The sequence below is a fragment of the Phoenix dactylifera genome, chromosome 17, assembly GCF_009389715.1.
Source record: "Phoenix dactylifera cultivar Barhee BC4 chromosome 17, palm_55x_up_171113_PBpolish2nd_filt_p, whole genome shotgun sequence".
NCBI classification, from domain to species: Eukaryota; Viridiplantae; Streptophyta; class Magnoliopsida; order Arecales; family Arecaceae; genus Phoenix; species Phoenix dactylifera.
The window spans coordinates 9,977,027-10,001,692 of record NC_052408.1 but is presented as its reverse complement, the minus strand read 5'-3'; the positions used below and the strand labels follow the sequence as shown (position 1 = coordinate 10,001,692).

The 24,666-nt window shown below is 42.4% G+C and overlaps 3 protein-coding genes across 3 annotated transcripts; 1 reads left to right on the top strand and 2 right to left on the bottom strand.

Moving 5' to 3' along the window:
- Positions 1-2,943: 2,943 nt before the first annotated feature.
- LOC103723570 (hydroxyethylthiazole kinase) lies at positions 2,944-7,567 on the top strand. Its single transcript, XM_008814524.3, has 2 exons — positions 2,944-3,504; positions 6,505-7,567. The coding sequence occupies exons 1-2, from the start codon at positions 3,013-3,015 to the stop codon at positions 6,895-6,897; spliced, it is 885 nt and encodes a 294-aa protein (XP_008812746.2). The 5' UTR covers positions 2,944-3,012; the 3' UTR covers positions 6,898-7,567.
- Positions 7,568-11,539: 3,972 nt separating this feature from the next.
- On the bottom strand, positions 11,540-13,827 carry LOC103723569 (chalcone synthase-like). Its single transcript, XM_008814523.4, has 2 exons — positions 13,516-13,827; positions 11,540-12,796 (listed from the first exon to the last, which is right to left on the bottom strand). The coding sequence occupies exons 1-2, from the start codon at positions 13,691-13,693 to the stop codon at positions 11,805-11,807; spliced, it is 1,170 nt and encodes a 389-aa protein (XP_008812745.1). The 5' UTR covers positions 13,694-13,827; the 3' UTR covers positions 11,540-11,804.
- Positions 13,828-20,305: 6,478 nt separating this feature from the next.
- On the bottom strand, positions 20,306-21,938 carry LOC103723568 (F-box/kelch-repeat protein At3g24760). The gene has a single exon (XM_008814522.4). It carries the CDS (start codon positions 21,740-21,742, stop codon positions 20,546-20,548), a length of 1,197 nt encoding a protein of 398 aa, XP_008812744.1. The 5' UTR covers positions 21,743-21,938; the 3' UTR covers positions 20,306-20,545.
- Between the last annotated feature and the right edge of the window lie 2,728 nt (positions 21,939-24,666).

The following is a 24,666-nucleotide window of genomic DNA, read 5'->3' as shown; positions in this document are numbered from 1 at the left end:
CTTGTCCCTACACTCCTGAGCAAAATGGGACAGTGGAGAGAAGACATCGTGTCATACGTGAGTTAGGAATCACAATGCTTTTTCATGCCAACGTGCCAAAACAGTATTGGGTGGAGGCTTTCACAACTGCAGTGTTTTTACTTAATAGGAATCCTTCTTCTACACTCCAGTGGGATAGTCCTTTCTTTCGATTACATGGGTGTTCACCAGATTATTCATCATTGCGTATATTTGGGTCACGATGTTATCCATATATATGGGATACTAAGTTGTCCAAATTTGATCCAAAATCATTATCTTGTGTCTTTATGGGGTATAGTGATAGGCACAAGGGTTACAGGTGTCTTTATCCTCCCACTGGACGTGTATATATCTCAAGACATGTAGTTTTTGATGAATCTGTTCTACCTTTCAAAGCCACTGACATACAGAAAAAAGGGACACCCGAACCTGTAGTAACAATTTTTCAAGAATGGTTTAATTCACCTGAGACACAGTTTGACTCAACTACAAAACTCTACCCCATCCAATATGGCACAATATTCAGCTGATCCTCCTGTTACTGATATGCCTTTATTGAACAAATTGCATGACAATCTAGCAGACTCCTCATCAGCTACGGACTCTGCTTTATCTCTGGAGAATTTCTCACATGCTGACTTGCTTCCAGCTTCCTCACAAGATCAATCACCAGCTCAAGATATGGTTCCTAATATTTCTCCTGAGTCAAATACAGAGTCCCTTCCTGATAATTCAATACCCTCTCATCCGATGCTTACTCGTGCTCGGGCAGGTATTAAAAAACCAAATCCTAAATATGCCCTGCTCCATACCTATGCAGATTTTCCTAAAGAGCCCCGCAATGTCAAAAGTGCTCTTTCACAACCAGGTTGGAAAGAAGCGATGATTGAAGAGCTGGAAGCCTTGTCTCAAAACAACACTTGGCAACTTGTTCCTAGGAAATCATCCATGAACGTAGTTGGGTCACGTTGGGTATTTAAAGTCAAGTTAAATGCTGATGGTTCGGTTAGCCGGCTCAAGGCACGTCTAGTAGCCAAAGGTTATCTTCAAATGGATGGGATTGATTTTTCAGAGACATATTCTCCAGTTGTTAAACCCGGCACTATCAGGTTAGTTCTGACTATAGCTACTGTCAAAGGTTGGAGTATACGTCAATTAGACGTTAAAAATGCCTTCCTTCATGGTTTCCTCACTGAAGAAGTTTTTATGGAACAACCTCCGAGATTTCAAGACCCTCAAAATCCTGATCATGTTTGCTTGTTAAACAAAGCTATCTATGAATTGAAGCAAGCGCCTCGAGCATGGTTTAATCGCTTCAGCTCTTTTCTTCTTGGTTTCATATGTAGTACAGCAGATTCAAGTTTATTTGTCCACTCTTCGGCTGCAGGGGTCTTAGTGTTATTACTTTATGTGGATGACATAATACTAACGGGATCTTCCTCTTCTCTTATTGAAACATTTACAACCACCTTACATAAGGAGTTCGCAATGAAAGATTTAGGTCCCCTGCATTATTTCCTCGGTATTCAAGTCTCTGCAGTTTCGGATGGCATTATTCTTCACCAAAGTAAATATGCTGTGGACATTCTGGAGCGTGACTTTATGCATGAAGCAAAACCAATTGCTATGCCAATGTGTCAAAAATCAAAGCCTGACCCGCAGTCCTCTCCTTATAAGGATCCCCATCATTATCGGTCCATAGTGGGAGCTCTGCAATATTTAACTTTGACACGTCCAGATTTATCTTTCTCTGTTAACTATGTTTCCCAGTTCATGCAGGAACCAACTAATTCTCACTTCACTATGATTCGACGCATTCTCAGATATATAAAGGGTACAGTGCATCTCGGCATTCACATACAAGCATTGAGTTCTTTGGAATTATATGCATTTTCAGATGCTAGTTGGGCAGGGTGTCCAGTCACTCGTCGTTCAACAACCGGGTACTGTACGTTCTTGGGAAGCAATATCATTTCATGGTGTGCAAAGAAACAACCTACTGTGTCTCGCTCAAGTTCTGAAGCCGAATATCGTGCAATGGCGCATGCAACAGCAGAACTCACATGGCTTACGTTCCTATTCAGAGATTTACATATTCCTCTGTCACAAGCACCCGTGTTATACTGTGATAACTTAAGTTCTTTGTTTATGACAGTAAATCCGGTGTTCCATGCCCGCAGCAAACATATCGAACTTGACTACCATTATGTACGAGAAAGAGTTGCACTGGGATTGCTTGTTACACATCACATTCCAACTCATTTACAGTTAGCCGATGTATTCACTAAACCGCAGACTCGTGCTAACTTAGAGGAATTACGACACAAATTGTGCCTAGTTCCCACGCACAATTTGAAGGGGGATGTTAACAGAGAGGATCAAATCAGAATAGAAGACCAAGTCAGCACAGATTGTGTTTCAAAAAACTTAAACTCACGAGTCCTAACCACCCTCAGATAACAACTCTTGTTTTTTCTTGTTTTACCTTGACCGAGTCTTGTGTAGTAAATCTCGGGATATATTCTGTAATTGGTTATCCCAATACTCAATAAAAAACAAGTATCCACCCACTCTGTTAGTGTGGTGAGACTTCAAAAACCATCGGTTCTTTGTTTTCTACTAATAATGCCATACCTTCCACTTTATATACATACATACATATGTATGTATGTATGTATGTATGTACATTTGTATGTATATATATGTATGTATGGGTGTATATATGTCTTTCTCTCTCTCTACATCTTTGGTTTGTTAGATTGTGAAAGATTTGTTAAATAGATAATACTCACATCTGACCAACATAAACCTAGGTTGAAGGCCATCCATCCACAAAGATTTGTCACGGTCCAGATAATGTCGGCCTGTGGGGATATGTTCCGGGCCTTAGTTACGAGGGCTCAGTCCGGCCCAAAGACAGCAAGCGGCCCCTTCTAGCGCGTGACATCCTGCGGTGACGAGACGAGCGTTAGGAGGACGCGACTCGAGAGCATGGACGAAGCGGCGGCGATGACGGAGGCGGCGAAGCGCTGCGGCGAGGGGCGGGGCCCACCCAAGGCGGTGGTGCGATGGGGACGGAGGGCGTGGGAGCTTCTGGAGGCGGTGCGGCGGCGTGCTCCGCTGGTCCAGTGCATCACCAACTTCGTGTCCATGGACCTCGTGGCCAACGCCCTCCTGGCCGCTGGGGCGTCGCCGGCGATGATCCACTCCCTATCGGAGATCGACGACTTCACCCCCCGTGCCGACGCTATCTTGATCAACGTTGGTACGCTCTCCGACGGGTGGCTCCCATCTATGAGGGCGGCCGCCGCCGCCGCCGCCCGGGCTGGCCGCCCCTGGGTCCTCGACCCTGTCGCTGTCTCCGCCTCGGACTTCCGATTGGAGGCCTGCCTCAGCCTCGTGGGCCTCCGCCCCGCCGTCATCCGAGGCAACCCCTCGGAGATTCTAGGGCTTTCTTCCGCGTGCCGGATTCGCGACTCCAAGGTATTTAAAAAAGAAAAAAAGACTTCCCCACTTTTCTTATATCATGTTCTCTGCTTCACATAAATCCATTTTCTTGATCATTAGTCATTTGATTTCTACGAATTATTGAGCGAATAAATTTTTTTATAATAATATAGAAGACGTCTCTTTACTATTGAATTGGGAGTAACCTCAAAAGCGCTACTGAATTCTACTAGAAATTCTATTGACTTTGGAGAATTTGAATGAGTTGATTTTTAGTTTGTGGTATTGCACTAAATTGTTGCTGATATGAGCATACTTGAAAGCTAAACTCTATTTTGTATTTTGAGAAGGAGAGCTTGAGCCCTTCCAATTAGTCTTCATCTTTTTCTTTTTTTTTCCCTTCGTTCTTCAGGTTATGTAGGAGTTTTTTGTCGTAGAGTTTAGTTCCTTCGAAGAGCACTGGCAAGGAGTTCTTCCTTGCCAGTGTTCTACTGTTTATGCTAAGTTATGTTTTTCTCGTAGAGTTTAGTTCCTTCGAAGAACTTCACAAGGAAGTCTATGTCTTGTGACATGTTCTTCCCATTAGCTAAAACAATTTTGATCATTATTGGCAAATCGTCATGTTAAATGAATGGCAAAGGATGTTTATTGGTCGAGAAAGAGAATGGATGGACCTGCTTTGGGAGGAAGAATAATAGGATGATGGAGACAAGAAACTAAAAGGCATCAACAACTAGAATAAAGTGAATGGAGGATGTTGATGAAGAATGTCATGCCCCCAAACCCGTTACCTGGGTCGACCACGTGACATGGCCGCATGAACCCTAGAGCGATGCCCTAGAGATCATGCAAGGCCTGTCTTTTGATTCATACACATGCATGGCATTCCAAACTCAGGCAATGGTAGAAAAAAAAAATAATTCAAAGCATATATTCAATAGTTGACAATCTCTAATAATAAGAATACATCAAATTACTTCAAGAAAAGCTAATCAAATATTTTCTAGACCCTAGGCTCCTCACTGCTTCATCTCATGCCCGTCTACATGGCTGCATCTAAAAAAAGAAGAAGAGAGGTAATGAGCTTCACAATCCAGTAAGTTACCAAAACATCTTGTAAGATCAAGTATATTGTGCCAAAAAAAAAAGCATGATTTTCCATAAATAACAACATGCCGAAGAATACATGAACATAACATATCTATCAGCATAGATTCAAAAGATATAATCTATTTGGTCAAAATAAAATTTCCAAAACAACCAAGGATGGACCATCCATTCTCACTCTCCTAGTCCTCATGACTATGGCCACAATCGGCTCATGGCATGCCCTAAAAGAGACTAGATTCTAACTACAACATGTCGTAGATTCTAACTACAACATGTCGTCTATCAGTCATGCATTAGTGATCGCCCCACTGGAGGTCCGGAAGGAAACTAACTCTAAAATCACACGGAGATATATGCTTCCATCAACATGTGCCAACGATCAACTCCGACTGGCTAGGCTCAAAAGAAAACTTGCTCTTGACTACAACACGCCGTTGGCCGTTATGTGCCAATAATTGCCCTACTGAAGGCTCGAAAGGAAACTAGATCCTAATTCCGTGTTATCATAGTCAGACTCGAGAGTGGCAAAATCAGAACATAATGTTATCAACACATTTATCGATGCAATAAAATATGATACATGCCCAAGTAATTCATATCATACTTAATCCAATAATATACAAATTAATTTCTTGCAACGTGCATATGATACTTAATTCCAGCAAAACATAATAGCAATAGATTAATATTCAAACAATGCAAATCAGATCATGATTGAACACTAGGGGTAGAGGTAACTTACAATTTTCGCTATAAAATCTCTTGAAATTCACCAATCAGGAAGATCGTCTAAAATCTAAAATAATCAAATGTCGTATTAAACTTCGATAAAGCATCATATAACTTGAAGTGGCTTAAGGTATGGTCCAGTCTATGTCCAAACCACCGACACTAGTCTAATGTCTAGGGGTCTCGACCATCCTTTGGATCAAAATATGAATTTTACCAAGAGGTTAGGTTCATGGTTATCTATATGTAAAGGAATTGGTTGTGATCGCGCATCCACACTAGCTGGACCTAGGTTTCCACCTGATCAAATTAAGGTTCTTGGGTTAGATTGAATGTATCAATTAAAAGAAAATTAGACTCGGGCTAGGTCAACTAATTGATATATGGAGGAGAGAGACACTCAATCTGAGTTCAATCAGGGCCGGGTTTTGATTCATTGGCAATTTGGGCTAAATCACTGTCACACATAGAGAAGAGACTTGTGTGTGATTGGTACTGGTGGAGTCACTGACAATGAGTGGCGCCTTTAAACACCGGATCGTTTGGAAGAGTTTGTGTTAAATATTAGAATACACTGGTATCTAATTCATATTGTGGATGTTCGTAAGAGATGATATATGCTCTGCACCAATTATTTTTATATTCCAACTTGAAAACTATTTGATGAGGAAAGAAAATGAAACATTCATATATATGAAGATAAAGAATGTTTTATTCGACTTGTAAATGGGCATGGAGATTACTTTTGATCTTAAATTGTATCTTCTTTTGTTTTCAAAGACTCTTTAGTAGGAAAACAAGGTTGCGGGAAAGCCAGAGTAATGTGTTTGCAAAGCAACCGATGTCAAAGAGAAGGAAGAAAACAGGATGCTGTAATAAAGCACCTCTTTGAAAAGAAAAAAAAGAGAAACAAGAGAGAAGAAAAGTCCCCCATACCAAACAATGGCTGAGGGTACAATTGATAGCAGAATTCTCTAACATTTGATCAACATAACACACAGCTCATAGAAATTGATGAAGCATAAAAATAAAATTTATTGAGTTGAAATTTTGTAGGATTCTGTTTTTGGGGAATATCTTGTAGGACTCTTTCGAAATTCTCTTCAACTATGATGCTTTTCATGTATTTGAATCATATGCCCTGCTCTCCTAGTACTTATTCTGTTTATCATGCATTTACGCAAAAATCATGAGCAGGGTGTGGACAGCTCCCATGAACCAATGGATGCTGTGGGAGCTGCCAAGTCATTGGCACAAGCCAGTGGCGCCATAGTTGCAGTATCTGGAGCTGTGGATGTCATCACGGATGGACGGCAGGTGGTGGGTGCACACAATGGGGTGGCCATGATGCAGAGGATCACGGCAACAGGGTGTGCCGTCACGGCACTTATCGCTGCCTTTGTTGCAATTGATCCACCAAATGCTCTGGAAGCCACTGCATGTGCTCTCTCCATCTTTGGCTTGGCAGCTGAGCTGGGGATGGCTATGGCAAAGGGACCGGCCTCGCTGCGGATGCATATGATTGACTCACTTCATGGACTTGATGAGCACACTGTAGCTTCCCGGGTCAACATTTCCTTCATAGCATAGGCTCTCGACAGCAGGTATGTTGATGCCTTCTTCATATCTATACAATGATAAATTCGAATGATTTCCATAGTACAGCCAATACAAGACGAGGTGAATTTTACTGAGCTTCTCTTTTTTGTTTTTTCATTGTTTCTATATAAACTGGAGAAGTGCTACCATAAAATTACTCAGGACATGATAACTTTTTTTTTCTTCCTTTTCCATTAAGAACTGGCCTATATATTGGTCTTCTTTTATCAAGTCATGACTTGATTGAGTTATCTGGCTGCTAATTACCTAATAATAGCACAGTGCATTCATGAAAATTGAACACAGAATCTTGGAGCTGCACCCAGATATACTTTATCAGAAATTGATGTCTACAGGTAAATATAATAATATAAGTTGGAAAGATGTTCTCTAAGTTGTTGGCTTTATAGGAAAGGGAAGAAATGCTATTATAGAAGAACTCGTTGTATTGATGTATCCTTTAACAATGGACTAGCATCAAACTGAAGTCATGCAAATTGAATCATCTGCTGTGCGATATTTGCACCGTAGAGTGCAGTGCCATCTTGAAGAATTGTGGCTCTCTTTTTAACTTCCAATGCATTGCATATATCTTGTACTAAAAAAAAAAGTACATATCTTCATAAATAAATGAAAGCTGCCCATCAGCTATCTACCGTGACATAGAACTTTGCAGTACAAAAATCCTACTGTATTGGATCTGTGCTCTGTTTTAAAACGTTTTAATGTTTTGATTGAAGCTGCATTCGCTGTAGGCTTCACTGAGCGCTGCATCATGATCATTCACCTTCCCAATTTTCTGCCAACTCTTCTCCATTCGAGCTTGGTCCATATTGTGCCACTCGGCCCAATCAGCGGTTGACACAGGCTCTAACTCCAATTTTCTGCTGAGAAAAATTGGAGTTGTCGGAAGAAAACCGTAGTAGCTTTTAATTTGAAAATATGTCTGGCCCACCACTTTATGGCTCGGAATATTTAGTCTCTTATTGGGGCATTAGATGACCGAGATGTCTGGCCCACCACAATGATACAATTGCAGTGTTGTCACGAGCCAATTTAAAATGTGATGGCAGCTGAATTTCCTTTCACCGGATGTAAGACAAAGGAGGGCCGGCCGGCCGGCCGACGGCCTTTGAAAATATCGCGGTGGAGATTTGGTCCCCTCTCCCATGATGATATTGGAGACGGTGGGTGGGATGGAAATACGACGAATCCATCGTAAATTAATAGTGGATTGCTGTTGTGATCATTTCTTTTAACCATCGTAAAACTACTTTTGTACGGTTGTAGATTTACAGGGTGCAGGTAGGTGAGAATGACACAAAAGCACATGAAAGGAAGAGAAAGGAGGGCAACGGATAAGGTATACCATGTAAAAATAAAAGGTTTTTACTGGTGAAACCTCGAAGAGCCAGGTATGACATGTGGTCAGAATCTGTCGGAATCTAACAGTCGAGAGTCGTGATGTAATTATGTTAAATCACTAAACAGTAAAGGAATATATCCAGGTTTTTTTGGGGGGAGGGGTACAAAGAATATATCCAGTTTACAGGCACAATTTAATTTACGAGTTTTTTTTTTTTTTTTTGTAGGAGGGGGGGGGGGGGATGAGATCCGAAAGCCTAATCCCTAATAAACTAATGAGAATTAATTGAGAATTAATTCGTAGAATTTTATAATTACCTACTTAGGCTCTTTAGCAACAAAGTAAATAAAATTTTATAAAAATCTGGTAACTGGTTTTTCCTTGGAGACTCCTAATGTAGACTGCCAGGACTCGTTTTGTTCAGAAAAAAAATATAATTAATAATAATAAAAAATATTTCATTGGAGTTTTTTTAAAAAAAGTAGTATTTTATAAAAATAAATTTATACTTTAGATAAAAGAAAAATGGGCAAGGAGCATAGCAAAGTTATCTTTTATTAATTAAAAATTAAATTTTTTTAAAAAATATTCATTAACCATCAAAATTGATGAATAAATTTTTTTATTAAAAATATAATAAATATTTTGTACAACTTTTTAAAAAATAAATATTTGATGAAACATAAGCCATTTATAATATAATAATTTTTTTACGGTCAACTAAATATGTAAAAATTATTTTTTAGATATTATATTTTCAGAAATCAATTTTTCAGAAAAAAATATTTTGGTGAATAATTTTTTTAAAAAAATTAATCAAATCTTTAATTTATTCGGGTTTAAAATTCTATTTTTGAAATCCCATCCTTAAAAATAAATAATTTATATTTATTAAACTGTTATTAACAAGGAAAACTAAAGAGGTATTCTCAAATGAAAACAATAATAACTTATTGTTTTAATCAGATTGATTGAGAGATCCAGCGTATCTTGCAGTTTGGACGTTTTCTGCATGCGTTGTCGGGAATCCTGCCAGAGTGACCTGGACGGGCCCGGGCAGCACAGCTGTCTTTTTTTTTTTTTTTTTTTTGTCAAGCAAGATACACTGCTTATGTTTGCATGTGGGGTCCATATCAATCACTGTCTCACCGGCTGTCCATATGTTGCGGCACGGGCCAAATCGTGGCGGTCCGTGCAATGATGAGCGATTTTTAGATTAATTTTAATCTGCGCATGCTATTAATATTCTTAATCTAATCAGCTTCTTTTCGGATTTCTAGCCTCGGTGATTCTTCGTGTCTCTCCTTGCTCCTGGACAGGCATGATCATCTTATCACAACCCTGTCAGTTAAGAATTTTTTCATATGAATGTTTTATTTACTTAAATATATAACTGATCTTTTATATATTTTTAAAAAAATATATATTCAACTAAACATAAATCAATCTAAAATATTCTCTTTTTTTTATGATCAACAAAATGTTCAAAAATAATTATTTTAGGTTCTTATGTCCGGCATCAATTTTTTGGTACGATACAATTATTTTAAGTGCCGGTTTTTTTTTTTTTGAGATAAATTTATATGTTGTCTGGTACTACCGGTATGTTTGGTGTCCATCATAAAAAATTACTTAAGATGGTAATGCGGCAAGTTTGATAATGCGGACACAACTTAATGCGCATCCACTCTAGTGAAGTTTGGAGTTCTCTGTTTTTTTTTAAAAAAAAAAAAAAACTAAAGGAAGGTGGGGTGTATACAATGGAATAAAGTTTTTTTTCGTACTATAGTAGAGGGAGATCTGCTCACATGTGCCGATGGTGCTGGCTTAGATCAGATGGGCGGTTGGGGATAGTCAGTCTGTTGATGTCCTGGAGGACAGATGGGTGACAGAGCACCCGTTGAGTCGGCTACCGACGATGATTGATCCGGTGAGGCTTTCAGTCAGTGATCTCATTATCTCTAGTGAAGGCATGTGAGATGAGGGGCTAATCAGAGAGGTCTTCAGGACTTAGATGGCTGAGAGGATCCTTGCTATCCCGCTCCCTCACGAGGGCACGACGGATAGGTTGATTTAGGCAGCAACCGAGAGGGTTAGGGTGCGCTCAGCTGATGTGAAAGCGGCGATAGGTGGTGAGAGCTCGAGGCATTTGGACCGTGGTTGGATTTGGAGGATGCGGGTCTATCTCGGGTTGCTCTATTCATCTAAAAGGTGGCCTGGAAATGCCTACTGACTAGGGATGTTTTGGCGAGGAGGGGGATGAGGTTCTCTTCGTCATGTGTGAACTGCTCGGAGGTAGAGGAGACAGTCAGCTACGTTCTACTACATTGCCCTCAGGCCATTCAGATATGGAGAGAGGCATCCTTCCACTTGTCGAGATCCACTGAGTCTGCATAGGAGTTACTTCGGCATATGAGGTCTGCCATACATGCTCCAACTTTTGCAAGGTGGGGTGTTGTTGGTGCTTATCTGGCTTATCATATTTGGCTAGATAAGAATGAAAGAGTCTTCGAGGACACGAGGGTCCCCCCTGAGGATTTTGGTGGGTAGAGATATCCATCAGGCTATTGAAGTCACTGAGGCTACTATGACTGTTTAATCTAGGCTGGTTAGGGACATCTGGGTCCTTAGATCCTAAGCTCTGTTCTCTCCGTTCGTTTTCTTCGTTCTGTCCCGGCAAACAGGAGCCCCCATCTCCTGGCTACCTAAAGATTAACTTTGATGGCAGTCTGCCAGCTAGCAGAGGTTGTACTGGTGTTGCCTTTGTGATTAGGAACATGAGTCCATGTTGATAGCGGCGGAAGGGCGGTGCACCTTCGAGACTTCAGTTTCTGGAGCGGGACTCAAAGCCGCATGAGAGGGAGTTTTCTATGTGAGATGAGTTCTGGAGGCAGGGCGCATCATCCAGGAGGGTAACTCAATAAAGGTGATTGAGCTAATTCTACAGGAGAGGCCGAAGGTGTCTGATCACCTCTTTCTAGATAACATCTAGAGGCTACTGAAGGAGTGAGATGCCTACTAGATTGTGCATGCGTTCCAAAAAGCAAATCAAGCTGCTATTTGGATCGCCTCTTTTGATGCTCACCATTTTGGAGAGAGTTTTTAGACCCGTTTTGTATCTGTTTCTCCATCTTTGTGGAATATTTTGTCTCTTAACTTTGATGGCAATGCTCACGCGAGAATAGTATGAGCTGCCGATGTACCAAAAAAAAAAAAAAAAATCCTAAAGATCAAAGCTGTAATTATGTTGGATCCTTCTCCTATTTATAGTTTCTTAAAAAATTATTGAAGAGAAGTTGGAGGGCTACTTGAATCCCTACATAGGATCCTTTAGTTAAGCGAAGAATTCATCGAGGCAATGAATTCCTCTTTAACAGATTACATGATACATACACCCGAAATCATCGAGAAGATGAATTCGGCTCACAACAAACATTCACAACACACAGATAACACCATTGCCTCCCACTCCCGTACCTAGTACCTAGTAACTGCATGCAGCTTAACGCATGCAAGAGCTGCATGGCCCATCTCAGATAGGCACGCCATGGAGCACCACCGTCTCCACCGTGAGTCCCGGCCCAAACCCAAAGAGCACCCCCCACTCCAGCCCCTCGCCGGTCGTCCCCAGCCCCTCCTCCGCCGACCGCCGCCGCATCTCGTCCAGTATGAACAGCACGCACGCGCTCGACATGTTCCCGAACTCTCTGAGCACGTGCCGCGTCGAGCTGAGCTTGGTTGGCTCCAGGCCCAGCTTGGACTCCACCTGGTCCAAAATGGCCGGCCCGCCAGGATGGGCTATCCAGAACAACGAATTCCAGTCCGATATCCCCAACGGCTGGAACGCCCCGACCAAGCTATGCTCGATGTTCTTGGAGATGAGTCCCGGCACGTCCTTCAGCAGATGGAACGTCAGCCCGGCCTCCGTCAAATGCCCGTCGATGGCGCCGTCGCTGTCCGGCAGGATGGTCTGCGACGCCGACACGATCTCGAATATCGGCCTTTCGACTGTGGTATCGGGATCGGCGCCGACGATGAGCGCGGCGGCGCCGTCGGCGAAGAGCGCCTGGCCGACGAGGCTGTCGAGGTGGTCCTCGGAGGGCCCTCGGAAGGTGACGGCAGTGATCTCGGAGCAGACGACGAGGACGCGGGCGCCGCGGTGGTTCTCCGCGAGGGCCTTGGCGAGGCGGAGGACGGTGCCGCCGGCGAAGCAGCCCTGCTGGTAGAGCATGAAGCGGCCGACGGAGGGGCGGAGGCCGAGGAGCTTGGTGAGCTGGTAGTCGGCGCCGGGCATGTCGACGCCGGAGGTGGTGCAGAAGATGAGGTGGGTGATCCTGGACTTGGGCTGGCCCCACTCCTTGATGGCTCGGACGGCGGCGTCGCGCCCAAGCTTGGGGACCTCGGTCACCACCATGGCCTGCCGGTCGTCCAGGGAGGGAGCCTTGTGGTCACAGATGTTGGGGTGCTGCTTCAGGATCTCTTCTGTGAGGTACATGTGCCGCTTTTTGATCATGGACTTATCACCTGCGTCCATTTAAATGCCATTCGATGAAGAAGAACGGGATATCAGATTTTTTCTTCCTCTTGTTTTATTTTACAGTAAAAGAGGAGAGAAGAAAAAAAAAAAAAAACACTCTCCATGCAGTATTGTTCTTTTGAGAAACTACAGGCATTACCTAGCTTCCAAGCTTCCAATATTCGATGGTTCAACGTTTTTATAGTTGGAACAGAATTAGCTTTGTGGGAATCTAGAGGGGTCAAGCTATCTTGGATTCTGAAGCATAGATTTGACCAAGCCAGCCATTGCAGTACTCTCGCATGAACTTTATCCATCTATATTCTACTTTTATTTAAGATAATAATTTTTTTCTAGTACATACTTTCGATTATCTCAAGAAAACTGATAAATTCGCTGCACTATATGGCAAAAAAAATGCTGTATCGGGTGGAAATTTTGAGAACCAGCAAAGGAAATACCATCATACAACAATTTTGAATTACAGTACATGCCTTTAAAAAAAAAAAAATTATAGTACATGCCTACATGTCTCGAACGAAAACCAATAAAATGTTAAGCAATATGGGGCAAATATTTCCCCCGTGGCTGATGGTCCTGCTACCATCTGGATTTTGTGACCAAGCCAATGTGGTCATTCTCCCGGAGATGGAACACTTGAAAACAAAACGCCATTCTTTCGCACATCACTGGAGAAGGAAAAACAGAAAAGATGAGATGTTCTTACACATGCGCTTGAACTTTTCCTTGAGCTCACGCATGTGCTCGCAGTTGGTGATGCGGAAATAGTAGTCCGGGTACGTGCCCTGATCCACGGCATTCGGCGGCGTCGCCGTGCCGATGGCCAGAATGGCGGCAGTGCCGCTGGCCCTCTGCGCCTTACGGATGGAATCAAGGCTCACCATTCTTTCTCGCAGTAGCGGTGGAAGGTGGAAGACGAATGGCTCGGAGTCTCGCAGGGAATAGGGAGATTTATGGAGCTGGGTTGGGTTGGTGGCAGCTGCCAGTGCTACCTTGTCCCCAATCAATGTGGACGTACAACATGCCCGTTTATAATATCACGGGCAAGATTAAAAAAAGAAAAAAAATACAATCAAGCTAATAAACAGCAAAAAGATCGCTTGGACTTGATTCTTTTACCAACAAATGTTTGCTGAGCTCAGATCTACTGACAAATAAGTAAAGCACCGTGCCACCCGTTGTTCAAGAACATGCGAACTATAATCAGAGATCAAATAACTGTACAGACAAAGCATATATTTATATATAAAATAACAGATTAGATAGCTAATCATTCTAGAAAAATTCTATAGCTCGAAAAGAAAAGAATTATTTGGTGCACTCCAAAATTTATTATTTTTCTATATTTTTGAACGTATTTATATTAGGTATGTATGCGCATCCGTTTTAGTAAAAAAAATAAAAATAAAGCACTTAGATCCGTGATGGAAAAAAAGAGAGAAAAAAACAAAGACGGGTCCTGCAGCACAGCACATGAGCACGGTTGGGCATTTATTTGGGCTGTTTTGTCTTGGCCTGGCCCACACGCCAATTTGATGCCAATGAAAACTATCGAGCATTATTGCCCTGATCAACCTCATTTGATGGAATATTGATGACAACTGACATTATTTTTTTCGAGAATAAGGGAGAACATCGCAAATTATTTACAGAAATATATTTGTTTTGGTTACGGGAAGTTGAATTATTTAACCGAGCAAACACCAGGACTTATATTACTCTAGTATTGCCCTTTTACAGAGATGCTAATCTTGATTATATAAGCACTATCTCTTAATATTTCTACTAGTCTAACATTGCCCTTTTACTTAACATAGTTTTCTCATTGAAATTTCTATAGTATTGTAGTTTCTGGACTGATAGTAGCCTCTTCGTGGAACTTATATCTGCTCATCATTGGGATGCTGTAGAATAATAATTACTTTGATAATTTACGTCCAAAATAGACCTACCGTATATTTGCCCGCATCTCTTCGAATATAACATCCGTTATGAGATATATGTGATATTTGCTTGCCGAGGATATCCGTTGATCCCTCTCAAAATTAATATGCATTTTAAAGCCATAAGTGCAAAACTCTAGAGGCAGTGGAGTAGCATCCCTTCTTCTTCTTCTTCTTCTTCTTCTTCTTTTTTTTTTTTTTTTTTTTTTTTTTTTTTTTTTTTTTTTTTTTTTTTTTTTTTTTTTTTTTTACTAAAGCGGTCATTTCATACAACACGGGTACGAATACACCCTAAGGAGTCAGAATACAAAATGTCCCGAAGGGCACCGGGCATCTCTCTCACCCCAGCCCAAAGGGTGCCTCCTGAGTGGCTCGCTACATACGCAGCCACCCAGTCGGCTGCCCCATTGGCCTCACGATATACATGCCTGGCCTGAAATGTAACCCCCTCTCCCACCATTGTCCAAATGTCGCGAAGCAAAGGATGAACACATGCATGACTACCCGGGCCCCTACGGATCCAGCTAATCACCGTGGCCGAATCACCCTCCAGAAAAACCGAGCTCGCTCGGAGTACCCGCCACGCATAAGACAGGCCCATCCATGCCGCTCGCAGCTCTGCCCCTGGAACAGAGATATCAAAAATCTGATGCCCCCTGCTGCCACCACATCAAAACTCGGGCCCTTAACAACAAATCCGGCCCCTCCCCTCCTGCCGCCATCCATGACAGAGCCATCAAAATTGACCTTGAGGAAGCTCGGGGGTGGGGGCTCCCAGGTAAAGAATACCCTGTGAGGAGCTGCCGAAGCAATATAGGAACCCCAGATGTCCTGAGCTATCAAAGGTCGATGAGCTGGCTCTACCTGAACAATCTCTACAGCCTGAGCTCTGGCCCGCTCCATCACAAAACGTAGGGATAGCCGACGCTCACCAAACACTCGGGCGTTCCTGGCCAGCCATATCTGGTACGCTGTACAAGACGCCCTGATAGCCAATCCCCGCGTCTGAGGTGCACTAGCCCATAGCATCCCTTCTTTTCCCAACTTTTTTTTTTTTTTTTCACAATAGAAAAAAAAACTTCAAATCTGCATTGCAATAAAATGCTTGGTGGTCTCCTAGCATCTTCTCAACTTATTATCCATAGGTATGTTTAGCTGGAAAAAAGTTGGACTCTGAAATGGAAATGTGAATGAGTGGCTCCTATTTTGGTTGTTCTATTCCATTTCGATTCTTAGAGGAATGAGAATGCTCCAATCCCTTAAAATCCAATCTCTACTCTTTCATAGTATTCAAATCAGATTCCAACTCCAATTCCCATCACAAATCAAACGTGTTAAGGATGTGGCCATTTTGATTTTCATTCCGATACCGATTCCAATTATGTTCATGTACCGAACATGCCCTTAAAGATAGAGATCGATATAAGGTGCTAAATTGTTAAGTAGGATTGCCAAATTTTTTTTCTATCTATAGGATGCGCTGATAAGAACCTAGCTACCATCTCACATAAAGTATACCCTATCAAGGATGGAGTTTTAGCTTATGCTGTATAATGCACATGATGCATCCCTAATCTCAAGGTCGTGGTTTCTATAAGGGTTTCGGAAGTTGGATGAAGAGAGCGGTATCATTCTTCTTATAAAATAAGGCTATACATCTTATGCATCGAAGGGAGCGGATCCAAAAGCAAGATTTGACTACAAAGAGAAGAGTATCATTCGTTGAGTTCCATTAAAAATTGCATCAATTATTGACGAAGCTTAAATTGGGACACAGATTAGAAAGCAACATGTGTGCGAAAATCAAATTTTGACAAGTTGGTAAGCTTGTCCCACAGAGATTTAAGCTTCTCATAATAAATGACAACAAATGAGTTGCCTTGTTCAGCTGTTGCGATATCACACATTAATTTAACAATTCTTGGCCTATTGCTTCCAGAAATTCATTCTTCTAAATCTTTCCAAATTTCATAGGTTGCTGAATAATAAAGAACATTATCTAATATTTATATAAAGAGCACATTTAAAATCCATAAAACAAATAGATTATTGACATGGTCCTAAAAGAATATATGGGAGATGTGGCGGGATACCGTCAAAGGGACCCATCTATGGACCCAATTTATTTTTCGTATTGAAAGCCATTTTCATGGCACCTAACCAACTGTAATAATTATCATCAATCAAATATTTGAAAATAAAGATAGCACCTGGGTCAATGAGAGGGATGGAGGTGGAGCGATTTGAAGTAATGGCGGAAGAGTTAGTAATGGGTGCAGCCATAATGGTGATAAATAAAGGCTAACCAAGTAAGAGATGTATTATTGCATAAAAACAATAAAAAATTTTAATGAACCTTGGAAGCGGTAGAAAATTAGGAAACTCCTTTTAATGGTGATCAAGAACTAGATCTTTGATGTCTCCGGCGAGGAGGGATACTAATTGGGCTTTGAAATGCTGGAAAAGAGAAGAAGAAAGTGGTAGTTAAAAAAACCTCCTGTTGGAAAAAGAAAAGACAGACCCCTGAGGCACCGCCATCGAGACGCCGATGGGGAAGAAAACCGTGGTGCTGAATGCCCAATAAAAAATGGGCGGCTTTGATATCATGTTATGAAATAAATTTGTAGCTAGAAGGCTTTATTTTTATTCGCTATGATGATATGCTTGTATACATGGGATTAATATCCCCACATCAAATGACTGATATGATTCATATAAAAAATTCTTTACAAATATGTATATTGTTGGCGAAATGAAGGAATGATTTTCATTATATGAGATTATATAGCTGGTCATAGGTGCCAAATTGGTTTGCACGATTGGCCAAAAAAATTAGGCAAGGATTTTCATCATATGAGATCATATCGCTATCTATATCCGACTAATTTGGTGCTGAAAGAATCAAAAATCAAAAAATAATTTTCATCATGGCCATCAAAGTTTCTCTTGTTATGCGTACGGAAGGGACCGCGTCTCCGGCGTTCCACCTCTACAGCGGACCACTTGGAAGGGCTGAAATCCCGTGGAGCATGGACAAGTCATCGGGTTCCAAGTCCCTATACTGAATGACAAGGAATCTCTTAATTGTATGCATAATCATGTTATTATCAGAAACAAATGATATCTCATCAATTTTTTTTATTTTCTGATACATCGGCGGGCCACACTAATCTTGGATGAGCATTGTCTACATAATCAAAAGCTAAAACGCTCCAAAATAGCGGAGGAATAAGTACACCTGGGGTCCAGAGAAACTCATCAGAATGATGAGCAGCAAAAGAGACGAGCTCTGTTCATCTTTCGAAATACATGCACAGCCTGAAAGACATCACACTCGTGCAGTAAGCACCGGACTTTCTCTAAAATTGAATGGTCGGTGACCCCCGACCTTTTCTGAAGAATCTTCTGAACCACCTCTCCTGAGTCTCCCTCCAGAATTAATGATACATCGGGCCTCTAAAACTTACCTCGCATGTTGAAATCGCCGTCACCCCTCCAGAATGAGATGAGAGAGAGATACCTATTTCATCAATTTTCAATGTCACGCCATGTTGAAATTGTTGTGAATCATTTAGCATAAGCTTAGCAATCAATAGTTCTTAAAATATCCTGCCGTCAGCTTACAGTCCGATGCAGCTTCTTTGGCTTCTCCTGTATGTCTCCATCATGCTTCCAACGCATGTAATATTTTTTATATGAGCTTGCGCATAGATATCTAATTTTCTACCAATCTTTCTTTCCTAATATATCTTTTGGAGGGCCCTTTATATATATTATACTAAATTAGATATATTTCTGTTGCCACTTGCCACTAAATACTTAACCAAGTTGGGATGCTGCTTGGCTCGCTTTAAGGTCGGTGAGAACCGAGCTAAATGAGGTCCGATGAGATCGAGGTGAGAAAGATCTAGTTGCCATCGAGACTAGCCTGCAAGCAGTCTATTTGCTGAAAAATTTCGGACGAAGGACCTTCTGATGGTTAAGTCAGAATAATAGAGTAACAGCGTGGAAGAAAAAAATTATAGAGATTAGTCTCCAAAACTAAGCGTATCTAAGGATCCCCGAGCCACCTTTTTATATAAGGTAAACTACTGATCTGTTACCTGATTTGGCACGACGTGCTTTAATTGCGAGATAACGGTCTGCTCCACGGTAACAACGTAGAAACCATCCTGTATAAACAACATGCGGCAATAATTACGCCGATCGTGTATTGATTATAGTGTTACCATAACTGCCGGTCTTTATTAGGACAAGCAGAGTAGCACCTTGGTTTTTACCGAAGTTATTCACCTTGGTTAATACCAAAGTCAAGTAGATCGGCCTAATCCGAGATCAAGATATCCAATTCTTTTCCCATCAACTCCGATCCATGCTTCTTCAATGCCAAAAATAAATTTGCCAACCATATATCTGGCATGTAGAATGCAACTGCCTCGTCATAACTGGATGCTGCATAAAAAAATAAGACTCGACTCCTTATATGCACTCCCTCGTTTACATGAAGCTTTGAGGGTTGCTGCCGCTGCGCTCCGGTGAGGTATCCACATGTTTTGGGGCAATCCACGTGGCATGTTATATTTTTCTAGTCAACGTTCCAAAAAATCGCTTACTCTAGTGACGTTTCATGGATGGAGATAAAATATATATATATAGCGACAAGAGCTCTATCTTCCCCCTCCATATCTTTCACCTTTTTCAATCCATGAATAACAGGATAATTAATTAACCGGCAGTTAGCTATCAGGCATTCAAATCCACCACCGATTTGCTTTTCTTGTTTTATGAATCTATATACACTTGCATTTCATAGTTTGACATTTATGAATCCTTATCCAGTCTAAGGTTTCAACGACCCCATCATCACCCATCACCTAATAAAATAATTATGGTATAGTGGGAGTTAGCTTCAGTCAGCTCCAAAATCCCCTTGACCCATTACAAGTTACCAACTCCCAGCTTAGTTGCGACGATACCGTAATCCAAAATCCTCTTTTAGAAGATGCAGTATTACTGTTTATTCTTAGAAGAACAATATTGCTGAAAAAAAAGCTTGATTGCCAGATAATTAATTATGGCAGCACAAAGGACAACATTGCTGTAAATAAGCTTTCTCATCTTTCAGATATGGCATCATCACGGTGGGCTGAGGACCAAGAAACCACAGGCGTCAGCACGATACCAGCTCGGTTGTTGGGCAGCAAAGATCTGCAGGTAGGCCAGAGTATCTCCATGTCTCGATCCACTCACTACGCCCAAAGCATGGCACGAGAATAGGATCCAAGGAACGACAAGAAGAACTCCGGGGACTCATTAACCAAAAGAAGAGCCCACCACCTTTGAAGGACGAACTTATAAAAGAAGCAATTAAGAGCCACCAAATGCCATGTGACGCCCCAAGTTTTCAATTAATAATCCCACAAAGGCTCAGAAGGCCACACCCCTTACACCATTTATTTTTATTTCCTCCAAATCTTAAATGGATTCTGTTCTGATCGATAGCTTTTCTTTGCCCCCCATAAAGAGAGAAGAAGATGATGATGGATAGCCGTCTTCCAAGGGAATTACCAAAATTATTCATTTGTAAATTGTCATATAATTACAACCTATCTTCTTTCAGAACAAATAGAAACACATTATCGACTCATAACACTCATCTAGATAGTTAAAATCCAGCATTAAACAGTAAAATAAATAAAAGGCAGGAAAAAAATAAAAAGAAAGAAGAAGAAGTAGAAGAAGCACAGGAAACTCATCAACCCCGACCTAGAGAAGAGTGATGATGAGAAGAAGCTAGTGAACTCCTCCACCGGGGGCCAGCACAGCACGCAGCACAACAGGGGAGCAGAAAGCTATCACCTTGTGGAAGCGGTTCACAGTCCCCGGCAAAGGCGGAACCTTGCTCCACCTGCACGTCAGATTCTGCGTCAAGGGGGCCGAGGAAGAGGTGGTGGTGGTGGTGATCTCACAGACGCAGGCCGGGTAGGCCTTGTGGTGGTCCTCGTTGAAGACGTAGACGAGGCCGTCCAGGCCGACGCACTTGAGGCTCGCGAACTTGTTGTCGTCGTCGTCGGTGTCGAAGAGGGAGGCGAGGAGGTCGTGCGGCATCACGGCGATCTCCGCGAAGTCCATGGTCCGGGGGTCCACCGCCCAAAGCGCGAAGCAAGGCGGCCCGTCGGGGCTGTTGCAGAGGCCGGCGAGGACGAGGCGGTCGCCGCAGGCGAGCAGGAAGGAGAAGAGAACCCCCGGCGGCTGGAGGGTCCGGACCCCGGTCCATGCCCGCCGCCCGAGGTCGAAAGCTGCCACGGAGCAGGAGTAGATCCCGAACACGAAGAAGAGCCGCCCATCGAGGAGCGCGCCCGAGAGCCACTGGGACGAGTTCCCACCCCGGTAGTCCGGCGGCAGTGGGGGGCACAGCTCCCAGGAATCCGACGCCGTGTCGTAGATCTCCACCGCGAGTCGGTCCTCGATGTCGACGAGCCCCCCTACGAAACGCGCACCGCCGGCAACGATGAACCGCGGCCGGCCGCTGCCGGCGAAGACGCCGACGAGGGGGTTGCAGCGGGAGAAGTGGAGCGGGGACGTCTCGCGCCAGGGACCGCGGAGGAGGGGCGCGTAGCAGAAGCGGGTGGAGGAGGTGGTGGCGAAGAAGAATCCGCCGGCGCCCGAGAAGCAGTCAACGTGGGCGGCGGCGGAGGGGTGCGGGGAGGGGGGCAGGGCGACCCATTCTCCGGCGTCCGGGTCGAAGCCAAAGGCCTGGTTCTTGCGGAGGACGACGTTGTTCTGGCCGCAGAGAAAGAACCAGGGCCTTCGCTGGCGCGTCGCGGCGGCGCGGGCGGCGAAGGCGGGGTCGGTCACCACCGCACGCCACTGACGGCAGACGGCGCCGGCCCGGACGATCGAGCGGAGGGGTAGGTAGGAAAGTATCAACTCCGTCAAGTCCCAGCTCAAGCTCGCCCACCCCGCCGTTCTATTCTCCGTCGTCGTCATCGTTAGGATAAGGGTTTGGGCCGTTAGGTGGGGAAGACGAGGAACACGGGTGTGGAAGGGGAGGACGAGAAGATGAGAGGCTTGGACGGATATATCAATGGGGTGACGTGTCTTTCTTGGAGAAAAAAAAAAGATTTTGCAAGCTTAAAATGGTATTTTCAGGTCGACACGTGTCCATTAGTGTTCGCGCTGGGAGGTCTGATGGTTCCTGTGGGTAGCGTGGGCACCGAAAGGAATTGAGCTCATTTAAGGCGACAACACTGGGCAGTTAGACAACGTTTTAGCTTTACAAAAAAAGGAAAAGAAAGGAGAGAAAATTCCAAATGAGAATTAATTAGTTCTAAATTATTAAAAGCATTTCATTTTTAAAGGGGGTGTTGGGGAAAGTAGAATATGTCTGACTCATGGGAGACGTAGCGCATTTGCCACCCTTCGTTCTTTACGACTTTTTGGCTTCTGGAAAGGACATCAGCTTCACCTCCGGTGAAGGACCCTCGGCTTTGTGACCTTGATCGATTGAATTCCAAAAAGCTCGTAACCGGGGTGTGACTTGGGCTGGATTAACCCGATTTGGTTTAATTGATAACTTGCATAGCTCTTTTCACTCGTCCATACCAGATTCCTGCTTTTAAAACTCGATTAGTGTTGAAGCTAGGTTTAGCTCCAGTTAAAAGCTCGGGCGATCGGCTTAGTTCAAACTCATATCTTATTATGTCGCATGGTGGTTTTGTTTGTCTCGATATTCTCCATATGATTTGGCTTGAATTGAGAATACTCCTCCTAGACCCTAACAAAATCATGCCGGCTAAGCCAAATCCGACTTGACATTGTATTACTACATTTATCTTATATCTAGGTTAGAAATAGTAGGTTAGGTCAGGCTTGTGCTGGGCTGGTTACTTGGTTGAATTCTATGTTACGTTCTTCCATCACATTAAAATTGAATAGGTTAGAGATTGGGTTAGGTTAGATTTGTCTCTAACCAATAACATGAAGTCATCCATCCGAGTTGCACCAGTAGGTCATAAAGGAAAGATCCACAAGCACTAGGTGAACATATTCTCACTGGTAAGTGATTGGATGTTCGTAATGTGTTCAAAAAAAATAGCCCCATGGAAGGTGTGATGGAAGGAGATATGAGACCGAAACGACTCGTATCCATAGCTTTGTTGAAAGAGGGAGACTGAGGAATACATGCAGGACGCGCACTTTCAAAAAGGAGATCACAGGGTGAATGGCTTTTGGAAGTCTAACAAGACTGCGCACAAGACAATCAGACCTATTATGACTTAAGCTAGATTTGCTTCATCCCCAAAAATTTTAAGGCTTATTTGGTTTGCAGAAAAACAGAGGCGGTGGAAAAGTGTGGTCAAAAAAAAAGTAATGAGATATTTTTTGTTTGGTTGGAGTTTTCAGGCCCGTTTAGTTCGAGAAAAAAAAGAAGCGAGGAAAGTATAGTCAATGGGAAAGTAATGAGATGCCTCTTAATTGGTTGGAGTTTTCTTTAAAAAAAAGAAAAAGTTGTATTTCAATGAAAATATGATTCTCACGTTTCATGAAAAAAAAAATTCTATAAAAAATATGAAAAAATTACTTTTCTAATAAAAAAATGCTTTCCACGAACCAAATAATAAGCTCTTAGAGAGTATTGGATGGCATTTTGGATCGTAAAGTGTTAGAAGAATGTTTAATTAGCATCTTTGACTTGTTTCCTTATTTTTTTATGGATGTACAAGAGCTGAAACAAATAGTATCTGCCACAAATGTAAAGAAAAATCATTAAAATAAAAAATTATAATATATGGTGCTGTTCTTCCTTCGTAGAGACGTCTGCTTTTCCATTTCGTCACTGTTGTTGCTTACCTACAAAAGTATTGGATGCCGGAGCCATTATAATGAAGAAAAAATTGTCTAAGCTTCCACTTGCGCCAGCTTTCCACGAAAACAATCCATGCTATTGTGATGTGTCCCGAGAGAGACGGGAGCAACCATCAATAATTATTTCAAAATACTAGATTCTTTTTGTCAAATGAATTGCCAGATTCCCTCGATATCTTTTGACTACCTCAATTATGTTATATTTTAAAATAAAAATCTACCAAAAACTTCAGCAGATTAATAGAATCTTCCAACTTCTATACAATCTTGTTTTTTTTTTTTCCCCTGATGGAGAGGGAGGCAAAGCCACCCGACCTTTATTAAAAAAAAAAAAGTTTATAGCAACTATTTATAAAGAATTTGCAAGAAGGAAAAATATAAAAGAGCAATAAAAATATCTATACAGTCCCGTCGAGATATAAATTGGGTTGTCCCAAGACTAAATCCAAAGCTTGATCCCAAGACTTACCAGCAGACCAGCATAACTTAACTCAAAGTCTAGCTAAAACCAATCCAAGTCTATTTTATGTGTCTTGAGGTCACAAAATCTAAGTTAAATTGGATGGGATTAGGATTAGGATCAAACAGATTATAAACCAGCCACATCACTAGCAAGAAGACTACACAAAGTAAAAGAAAACAGAAGACTGCTAGGTTCAAGGAAAATATTCTCGCGGGTGAGTGACGAAATCAAGGTGACTTTTTTTCGTGGAGAGCACGAGGGAATAGCCAAATGGAAGGCGTTACGGAGGATGATGCGAGGATTGAGAAAGCTAGGCAACTCGCCGTGCACTTCCAAGAAGAAATCAGATGGTGGCGTCGGTTTGAAACTTCAACTTGACCGTATGTGAGAGACAGTTAGACCTGGAATGACTTGATTGCGAGATATGGTACGCCAAATTGGTCTCGGTCATGGATTTGGTGAACGCCGTCCGATGACCGCTTTGTTATCCGAGAATATTTGGACTTCTCATTCAGCCTTCTTATTGTTTTTTACTACAACGTGAGTGGCACGTACATTAATTTTTAGGAAAAATTATTAATGA

Coding starts and splice junctions, on each gene's coding strand:
- LOC103723570 (XM_008814524.3), top strand. CDS start 3,013: ATGGACGAAGCGGCGGCGATGACGGAGGCGGCGAAGCGCTGCGGCGAG. Junction 3,505..6,504: donor GCCGGATTCGCGACTCCAAG/GTATTTAAAAAA, acceptor AATCATGAGCAG/GGTGTGGACAGCTCCCATGA.
- LOC103723569 (XM_008814523.4), bottom strand. CDS start 13,693: ATGGTGAGCCTTGATTCCATCCGTAAGGCGCAGAGGGCCAGCGGCACT. Junction 12,797..13,515: donor GGAAAAGTTCAAGCGCATGT/GTAAGAACATCT, acceptor AAATGGACGCAG/GTGATAAGTCCATGATCAAA.
- LOC103723568 (XM_008814522.4), bottom strand. CDS start 21,742: ATGACGACGACGGAGAATAGAACGGCGGGGTGGGCGAGCTTGAGCTGG.